At 34.1% G+C, this 11109-nt stretch overlaps 1 protein-coding gene across 1 annotated transcript; it reads left to right on the forward strand.

The window, feature by feature from the left end:
- The first annotated feature begins 4380 nt into the window (after positions 1–4380).
- On the forward strand, positions 4381–10806 carry LOC115420211 (guanylyl cyclase-activating protein 1). The gene is made up of 4 exons (XM_030135477.1): positions 4381–4658; positions 6251–6400; positions 8069–8159; positions 8789–10806. The coding sequence occupies exons 1-4, from the start codon at positions 4461–4463 to the stop codon at positions 8917–8919; spliced, it is 570 nt and encodes a 189-aa protein (XP_029991337.1). The 5' UTR covers positions 4381–4460; the 3' UTR covers positions 8920–10806.
- Positions 10807–11109: the final 303 nt, after the last annotated feature.

Genomic DNA, 11109 nt, shown 5'->3' on the forward strand with positions numbered 1-11109 from the left:
TCTTTCCAGGGGATGATGGTGAGTATGGAGATCAGTTGAGATCAGTTCAGTTCAGTTCATGGGGTTGTGAGTGTCTGTGTGTGAGAAGGAGGAAAGTTGAATGGGGTCCATTTCAGGGCAGGTTGGAGGTTAGGGGCATATGTGTGTTGAGTAGGGGGAGAGAGAGAACAAGGGTATCTTCAGGCCAGAATGGGAGAAGCCAGGAGAGTGTGGGGAAAAAAGGGGAACTTATCTGTCTGTTGGTGTCCTCTGAGAGAGAGTAACCACTGAGTCCGAGCAGAACAGGTCCGCCTGCTCCAGGGATTCAGATGCTCTTCTAAAGGCTCCTGGGTCCACACCGGTCCATTTTCAGATTCTTCGGTTAAAGTCACATTAAGGTTTTCTTTTTCATTTTGTTTTTTTCCTCCTTCCTTTGTCAATCTCACTTCTCCATTAGATCTGACCTCCTTCCAGTCTCTCCTTTGTTTGAGTTTCCCTCCACACACAGTTCTCAGGTGTGTCTCATTTATAAGTTTCCCTTCCCCTCCTTACCAGTGATGTCACTGTCACTTCCTACTTCCTGCTACAATTACATATATTTTCCTAATTTTTTTTTTCAAAAAGCATTGTTTCATTTGGACACTGCTTCTATTCCTGTTGTACATTAACCCCCAAAGACCTAAACAACTGCCAATCATAAGCTTCAAATGATCTAAAATGTTCAATAAGTTTTGAAACATTAATCCTATCAATACATTGAAAAAAATCAGGTAAAATACAATCTCTCAGCTTTTCATCACTTTCAGGTCAGATTTGTCTTTTTTGGACGTTCAGAGGCTCCACAGTGAACATGAAAACATGATCATACTCTGGAGACTGCAAACTCAAGACCTACTTTTTAGCCTAGTTTTGAATTAAACTTTCTGTATTTCTCTATTCTGTATTTATTACAATTACTGTGTATTTGTCTATTCATTCACTTTTATTAATCTGCTTTCTAGATGGCATTTTCTTTTCTTTTTTTACTCATTTATTATATTTTATCTTACTTTAACTTATTAATTGGTTGATTTCAATCGCTTTCATTTTTGAGTTGTTATCCTGCCTCTGGTGTTTCCACTTCCTCAGCTCCCGTCCTTTCTTATGAAGGCTGTTCTAATTTTAGTATCTACCACTACAAAGTATTTCCGTATGTGTGTGTTTTATTGTTATCATTGTGTGAAGCACTTTGTGTTGCACTGTTTGTATGAAAAGTACTATATAAATAAAATGTGATTGACTGACTGACTGACTGACTGACTGACTGACTGACTGACTGATTGATTGATTGATTGATTGATTGATTGACTGACCATATTTCACTAAAATTTGACAAATCACAGTGGTTGTAGACATTTGTTTTGATGTTAATGACATATTTAGCTGAAAAAGTCACTTCTGTTCTGATAATCACAATCTTATGTTGTATATCAAGTGATTCAGCACTAACAGTCTGAGGACTGGAATTAGGGGGTAGGACTGGATAAGCAGTGGCTTCTTCCTACTCCCTTTCAGGCACAACAGTTGTTCTTTTTTTTTTTCTATTATTTGATTTTTTGTGTATTGTTTATTATTATTATTTTTTTTTTTTTGTTTTCTATTGTTTGATTTTTTATTTGTGTATTGTTTATCATTTTTATTATTTTTATTTTTGTTTCATATGTTTTGTATTATGTATGTGTCTGAAATAAACTAACCTAACCTAACCTAACCTAACATCTACAGTGTGTAAATTATATGGGAAAAAAATGTCATATTTTTACTCAAATATGCAAAATGCAAAAGGAAAATCTTATAATAAATGATCAATCACATCACAGTCGTAACATGTAGAAACAAATTTATTGGCATGAGCCTGGTGACAGACAGAGGTGATCGTATAACAATAACCAAGAAATTATGTTTAATTTTCCTTCATACAGTTCACTGGTATCTCAGCCTTTAACATAAAAACTGAGATAAATTAACACTCAGTGACAAAATAAAAGAAACTTTCATTCAGGTTAAAGGTACGTTTTAGAAATAAGTTGAGTAAACCCATCTATCATCGACCAAAACCATCTATTGATCTAAACTGTTTATAACCCTGTTGATCCATTAATCCTATCAATACATGTAAATAATTGACATAAAATACAGTTTGTCATCTTTTCATGGTCATCAAATATGACCCATTTCAGTTCAGAAGCTCCATAGTGAATGTGGAAACACTGTCATCTTCTACAACATTGGTCCACCAGTAAAACCCATGGAGTTTGTTAAATGACAGTGGATGGAGACACTGGGTTTATGTTCAATTGATGATAAATTTTACTGAAAAAGTCCCATTTTCTTCAGTTTTGTCTGTTTTTGATATAACAACCCACAACTTTAATATGAGCTTTGATGAACACGTGCATGTTCAGTGAATTAAATATAGGAAAATATTTGATTTATACTTTTAAAAATGCAAAATATAGTGCATAACATCAGAATAAGTGGTAATAAATCAGTTAAGAAAGGTTAAAAATAGAGAAAAAATAATTTGGGAACTGATACAAAAGTAGCACTGTGTTAAACAAAATTAAATTATTTAATGGTTAAATTTCAACCAAATTCAATAAAAGTAAAATGTCATACTGTTGTAAATTAAGTAGTAAGTAAATGTATTTATTTTACCAAGTTACTAGTTCCAATTATGTTCAATTTGCAGCTAATTTTGCATTTTTTAATCTAATATTTTCATTGTGCTAAACTTACTTTATTGATGTTTTGATCAGTGAAAAGCTGTTGGTTTCATGCATTTCATGAAAACTGAATAAAACTATCTGGAATTGCTGAATTAAATCTAACTAGGAACTAAATGAACTTTAGTAAGTGTCTTTTTTTTATTGATTTATTTTTTTATGAAACAACTTTCTAAAATACATTTTGATTGTTTGAGACCTTTACATCTACTCAATGACTTATACTTACTTTGCTGCAGTAATTTTTAACTAACCAGTAAACCATTTGAATATTTTTGTCACAGTATTTGACTCTATTTACATTAAAAGCCGAGGTTTCCCAGAGGCCTATTGTGCTCCCTGTCCAGTACAACAAATGGCAGTAAATGTAAGGGATCTGGCAGCAGATGGAGGAGCTTTAGAGGGTCTAAGGTAACCCAGTGACTGCTGAAACTAGGCCAAGCTGAAGGATCACATAAGTCTGGCAGTGAGAAGACTTAAGAAAAGGAGATTTATGAATATGGTGTAATATTTTTGAACTCATCTTAAAGACCTATTTAAAGTCATCGCTTATTGCTCAGCTGATAGAAGTTAATACCAGCTGAATACACCAGTGTAAATGTTTTATGTGGGTATCCCTTTGAAAGCACCCTACGTTTTTATTTTGATGCAAGTTAAAACCCTCATATATGCAGGCACTGTTTCTAATTAGTCTTATACATTATACCTCAGCTGCCCTTTGAGAACCACATTTAGATATTAAATATGGAACTTATAATTCATATTCAACCAAGATGTTTTTGTTCATACAATGGGATTTACATTCACTTTAGCCCATAAAGACCCAAACACACACTGGCAACCAAAAGCATCTACTGATCTGAAATGTTAAATACCTGTTGATCCACTATTCCTATCAATACATGTAAATAACTAGTGTAAAATACAGTTTGTCATCTTTTCATGGTCATCAAAAATGGTCCATTTGGACATACAGAGGCTCTGTCGTTACCATGGAAACACCATCATCTTCTACAACGTTGATTCACCATTAAAACCCATGGAGTTGGATGAATGACAGTGGTTTATGTTCAGTTAATGAACATATTATTCCACAATGATTTTCCTGAAAAAGTCACTTTTCTTCAGTTTTTCTGTCTAATAACCAACTTTTATCTGAGCTTTTATGAACATCTACATGATCAGTAAATTAAATACAGGAAAGCAGGTGAATACAGAGCATAATATTTGAATAAATGGTGATAAATCACTTAAGAAATATTAAAAATAGAGATAAAAAAAAATTCATTTGGGAACTGTCACAAAAATAGAACTGGGTCTTTATGGGTTAATGAAAATATATGTTATTTCTTTTGCAGCTTTCATTTCCCCTCAGAAATTCTATGCAATATGTAATCTGTTTGGGATTGATTAGAATATTTGTGTAGTTAATTGTTAATAGTTAATCAGCACTGGTCAAACTGATGTATCATTTTTGTGTTATCTCATACAGAGGGATTTATTTCTGCTCTTAGGCCTCTTTAATTAGTTACTTCTTTACTTGGAAGCAAAGTGGATTATGACCGCTGAGCCTCACTGATGCACAGAGATGTGATTGGCTAGAACACACTGCTTGCAAACAGTTTTTAGACCTCATACGTGTCATATGTGGATGCTTGCTGGATGCAGTGAATTCTGACTATGGTTTTTACAGGATCTTTTCTCTGAAAAACAGATATGGGGAACACTCTCGGGTCCAGCATAGAGGAGCTGCAGGCATGTGAGAGTCATCAGTGGTATAAGAAGTTTATGACTGAGTGCCCATCTGGACTTCTCACCTACTATGAATTCAAGAAGTTTTTTGGTTTGAGGAACCTATCGGAGACATCGAATGCCTACGTCAAGACTATGTTTACAACATTTGATATGAATGATGTAAGTTAATGTGTTTGTTGTGATGTGGCTTTGCTACAAAAATAAGATCACCAGTTTTTGTTTTTGTTTTTGTTTTTTTTTTCATTTGCAGTTTTACTTAATAGAAGTGATAGTAAAATGTTCTGCAGGTGTGAATACTGTCAGCAAAAAATAACAAAAATACATCGGTTGTTTGAGGTAGACAAGTAGCTCGTTGTAATTCTACTCAAAGGGGCCGTGACTGGTTCATTTTACTTATACGTTATGAGCATAAAATGTAGCTTCATCCTCTGGGTCTGTTCACACAATGCAAAAAAAAAAAAAGTTATGTGAGTTATAATGAGAATGAGTTATATGAGAACTGACTTATTTTCAACCCTATGGTTCACTTTTACATGCATGGATGTACTTTTACTGCAGTGACAGTCTGTGTTTTCACTGGAGAAACGTTGTGCTTGTTTTCTTATTGAGAACAGCTGAGAGGGGGCTTATCCCACTGACTCTACTTACCCAACTGACCCACAAATTCTAAGATGCAGCCTCCTTACACAGTTAGAATAGAATAGAATAGAATAGAATAGAATAGAATAGAATAGAATACAATACAATACAATACAATACAATACAATACAATACAATGTTGTGTGTGAAAAATTGTTTTGTATGATTATATTGTATGTTATTTGCATTGACTAGTTGTAAAGATTATTGTAAGGACCCCAGGAAGAATAGCTGTAGCTATGGTACAGCTAATGGGGATCCTGAAGAAAGAAAGAAGAAAGAAAGAAAGAAAGAAAGAAGAAAGAAAGAAAGAAAGAAAGAAAGAAAGAAAGAAAGAAAGAAGAAAGAAAGAAAGAAGAAAGAAAGAAAGAAAGAAAGAAAGAAAGAAAGAAAGAAAGAATACAATACAATACAATACAATACAATATTTTTATTTATTTATTTAGACAGGGACAGCACACAATATACATTAACCTTAACATGAGAGACGTACTATAACAGGTTGTAGCACTAGTGCTAATTTCCACCCGTGCATACGATACAATACAATACAATACAATGTTGTATGTGAAAAATTGTTTTGTATGATTATATTATATGTTATTTGCATTGACTAGTTGTAAAGATTATTGTAAGGACCCCAGGAAGAATATCTGTAGCTATGGTACAGCTAATGGGGATCCGAAAGAAAGAAAGAAAGAAAGAAAGAAAGAAGAAAGAAAGGAAGAAAGAAAGAAAGAAAGAAAGAAAGAAAGAAAGAAAGAAAGAAAGAAAGAAAGAAAGAAAGAAAGAAAGAAAGAAAGAATACAATGCACTATTCATTTTATTTTATTTTATTTTATTTTATTTGTTAATTTAGACAGGGGCAGCACACAATATACATTAACCTTAACAGGAGAGATGTATTATAACAGTTTGTAGCACTAGTGCTAGTTTCCACCTGAACATACAATGCAATGCAATACAATACATGTGCATGATAAAATTAAAAACAAAGTGTAAAAACAATATCAATAAGCACTTTTCTGTCTTTAACTTTTCCATACACAGATGTAGACCATGAATTCTGCTCCATTAATGTCTAATGCTCATTGTGACTTGTCGTTTTGCAGGACGGCTTCATTGATTTCATGGAATATGTTGCCGCTCTGAGCCTGGTGCTGAAGGGAGAGGTACAGCAGAAGCTCCGCTGGTATTTCAAACTGTATGATATCGATGGGAGTGGGTGTATCGACCGCGATGAGCTGCTTCTGATCATTAAGGTGAGCTTGAGCCCTCATGTTTAAGCTCAACTGATAGCTTAGTGACACTCACACCTATAAAAATCTCAAGCAGCGACCTCAAACAACCCATTGCTAAGACCACTCATGACTGACTGAGATGCAAAACAGAGATGAAGCAGCTGAAATCCCACCCAGGCTTAGTAGCATACACCATGGGATTTGATGTTAACTCACTTTAAGGTCAACTCACTAAATGTACAGGAGGAAAATAGATGACACTAAGAGGACCTCTACTGGCTGAAAAAGAAAATCAGTGGTACTATTTGTGTCACTTTCTAAACTGAATATGTACATTAAATGGACAAATGTACTGAATTCAGGTGTTTAAATGCTAACATAGGCTGTGTTTTAAAATGATTAACCCAAATTTCATAAAGTGATTTTATATTGTAAGAAAAGTCATTGCAATCTTTTTTTTTTTTTTTTTTTTTTTTGCATTGTCTTCATTATGGACAAAATGTTTCAGACTTTGTTTTTGCCTAATTTTAATCAACACTGACTTTTTTAATCTTTAGAATTGTTTTACCTCTATGTCTCTAAAATATATACCACATTCAGATGATAAACAATGATTTTATATTACAAGTAGTCATCTGGTTTCCTCAGTTCTCACTCAGACTCAGTCTTTAACCCTTTCATGCATGAATTATGAGAACCTTAATCTAGATTTTTTTTTTTCCCTTAGTGTTTTTATTCCTCTTTAGGCTTGAAAATAAAACGATGTGATTGAAAAATTTTTTATGAACCTATTTTTCATGGAGTTACAAAAATGTCCACTCGGCTGGAAACCATGTGTTTTATTATTATTATTTTTTTTTTTTTTTTAATTTAACCTTTATTTAACCAGGTAAGTTAGTTGAGAACTGATTCTCATTTACAATAACAACCTGGCCAAGAGGCAGCACATAAACAGAATGAGTAGCAGCACAGGTTTGCATGAACAAACAACAGAACAGATTTAAAATGACATTTTTGAAGCAAAGAAACATGCATTTACTGCATGACATACTGTGTGAAAACTATGAATTAAAAACATTTTGAATGCTGCTAATCTGATGTTTTCTCACATTTTAACACACTATAATACTAGTTATTACTCACTCAGATGATATGCAAAAAAAACACACCTTTTGTTTTAACAAAAAAACTTTTAATTACAGTCTAATAACAATTAGCAACTGGTTTACATTAAAATATGTTACTGCAGATCAGGCTTATTAAGAACAGGAAAGTTACAATAATGGTATGAATTGCAGTGTATGGGATGATGCATGAGCATCCACAGTGTTGGCTGATATGGAACTAAAACAACAAAACCATGAATATACAAGAGAACAGTTGTAGAATAGCTGTCCACTGTAGTGACCACTATGCATGAAAGGCTTAAACTAACAAGAAAGATTGAATTGACATTTATCATGATAATTATTGATGATAACTGGCATGAACATTTTTATTATGATAGTGTTTCAGGAATGGGAAGTCTGTCAAGCCCGAGTTGTGATGTGTTTCAGCATTTTTGTTTTTTTTCCCATATAATGTGTTTAAATGAAACTGCATTTTCAGAATAATATACACATAAGGAAGATGTCAGTCATGCATGAATTGCGTTATTCAACATGATTTCATCTGTTTGTGTTATTTTAGTCCATTCGTGCAATCAATGGATCTGCTAATGAAATGTCAGCAGAGGATTTTGCCACCATGGTATTTGACAAGATCGACGTCAACGGCGATGGTAAATCCCTGAAATCTATGATAATATCACCATCACACATAATATCACAGTGGATTAATAATTACATTAATTAGTAATTATTCTCCATCCAAACACTGTACAATAAACTCACCTCTGTCTGAGGTCTCCAGTCATAAATTCATTTGCACTTAAATGTCATTTTGCACATTCCCAGTTGGAAATATTTCAGCTTGTTTTGCAGATTACAGCTATTTTTCAGCACACTACAATTATTATCCAGATTCTACCCAGATCTTTTTATACTTCAAATTTATAGTGTACAGTGTATAGGGTTTGCTCTTACGTTGTATTTGTCTTTACTCATGTTTTTGTGGTATTATGTTGTTATTGAATGTGTCGTGCTGCTGCTACACTGTAATTTCACAGTTTGGGATAAATAAAGTATGTACATCTATCTATCTATCTATCTATCTATCTATCTATCTGTCTGTCTGTCTGTCTGTCTGTCTGTCTGTCTGTCTGTCTGTCTGTCTGTCTGTCTGTCTGTCTGTCCGTTTGTTTGTTTGTCTGTTTGTTTGTTTGTACACAGATGATAAACCTCTGTCTCCATCAGTGCTCACTGTTTCAGTGTTTATCTGACTCACTGTGGGTTTCTGTTCATTTTGCAGGTGAACTGTCCTATGAGGAGTTCATGGAGGGAGTTCAAAATGATGAAATGCTGCTGAAGACACTAACAGAAAGTCTGGATCTCTCACATATTGTCCAAAAAATTCAAGGAGAGATGATTGCACCTACGTAATAATGACATTGATATAATGGTGCCACAGCTGAATGAGTAAAACTATGGGTTCAGGAGAACCCGAAATGACTCATCGATGTCTCGTCATGACTGTAGACTTCTAATCACACATCTGGAGACCGGAGAAGATTTCCTATCTACCTCGATGATCAGACATACAAAATGAAAAGTACACAACCTCATAGTGTCAAATGCTTTCAAATTACACCTTATGTTTCATGCTCTGGTGGCTCAGGTTTTCACATTTACAAGATATCTGTGAACAATCTGAACAATGTCAAATTATTTATAGAAAGAGCGAAAAACTTTATTGAGTTGTGCTGATTTATAGAGAATTTCTTCTCATCGTTGATAAACGTCTTCTTCTATGATAACCATAACAAAGCCAGTAGGTGTATGTTAAAAAGCAAATGAATGTTCCTGTTTTAGTGAATGAACCACTGTACGATTTATGTCTAAGTGCCATCACTGCCTTGAACCTGACCATTTGTTTGATATGAATAACACATTTAAAACCATGTATTTAGATCTGTCAATATCTTCACCTTAGCATTTTATACAAAAATGTTTAGATGCTGTGTGAAATCTAAGTAAAAACAGAATGCAATGATTACAAATCCCATAAACCCATATTTTATCCATAATATGTTTACTGCTGCGTAGCTTCCCCTCTAGTTCATAACCATATGACGACAGAGGAGACGAGGTGCTGGAGTTTTGGAGGAGAACGTTGTCCGATCATTGTCTGATATGGATTCAAGCTGCTCAACAGTCCCAGGTCTTCTTTGTCCTATTTTTTATGACTCTTCTACTTTGAAGCTATGCTGTTGTAATAGATGCAAAATGAGGTTTTGCATTGTGTAGCTGAAAGATGCAAGGACTTTCCTGAAAAAGACGCCATCTGGATGGGAGTACATGTTTCTCTAAAACCTGCATTGATGGTGCCTTTCCAGATGTCCAGTCCTTTGGCACTAATGCACCCCCAGACCATCAGAGATACAGGCTTTTTAATAGAGCTGATAACAACCAGGATGGTCCTTCTCCTCTTTAGTCTGGAGGACATGGTGTTGATGGTTTCAAAAAAATTATTTCAAATGCTAATTTGTTGGACCACAGAACAGATTCCACTTCATCTCAGTCCATTATAAATGAACTTTGGCCCAGCTGTGGTCAGATCACATTCACATGTTCTTCTTCTTTGCATGATAGTTTCAATCTGCATTTGTGAGTGGCACAGCACAGTTTAGAGAAGTGTTCCTGAGTCTGTGTTGTGGTTTTTCCATTACAGAATCATACCTGGTTTTACCACTGTGTCACCCGAGGGCCTAAAGGTAACAGGCGTTCAGTATTTATTTTCTGCCTTTTCCTTTGCGTACAGAGATTTCTGCAGATTCTCAGAATCTTTTCATTACATTGCATATTGCTGATGATGAGATATTCAAAATTTACACAATTTTACGTTGTGGAACATAACATGTTCTATCATGTTCCTGACCTTTTGTCCAGTAACCCAATCAGCTACAAGATATAAATTGTTCCCATCACATTACCTAATTTTTTCAGTAATGGTGCATTTTCTCAGTTTAAACATTTCATATGATTTCAGTTTTCTAATATGGGTTCATGAGATTTGCAAATAATTGCATAGTTTTTATTTAGATTTTACACAATGTCCCAACTTCTGTGGAATTGTGGCGTATAGCATAAACACTCCTGAGATTTCCTTCCATCTGTTGGAGCACTGTATTAATTTAGGTAAAGCTGATTTTGTAAAACTTCCACAGGAAAAAAACTGTTTTGTATTTTGTAGTGATATATGACTCACTGTCTGCACTAAGATGGACAAGCTATAAGGTGTGTTTTTAAATAAAGAACAAATCAACATCACTGTGACTTACCTTCATTAATATGATTTCAGTTCCATAAGATGGCATCCTGTCTGGATACTCAAGTCGTCATTTAAGGCAACTAAAATTTAAAAAAATCTCAACAATTTCCTTGTGTTGCACTCCGAGTCCTTATAGGACTGTTTTAAGCAAAATAACTTCAAGCAATAACCCTAAACATTTAACACTCTGCTGCCATGAATTAATATTCAATTTACAATACATTTTCCAATTTTATGCCAGATTGATTTTAATTATATTTTTAAATAATAACAGCATTAGAATTTGTTATATTGACATACAA

This window comes from Sphaeramia orbicularis, chromosome 5 (assembly GCF_902148855.1).
Source record: "Sphaeramia orbicularis chromosome 5, fSphaOr1.1, whole genome shotgun sequence".
Classification (NCBI taxonomy): domain Eukaryota; kingdom Metazoa; phylum Chordata; class Actinopteri; order Kurtiformes; family Apogonidae; genus Sphaeramia; species Sphaeramia orbicularis.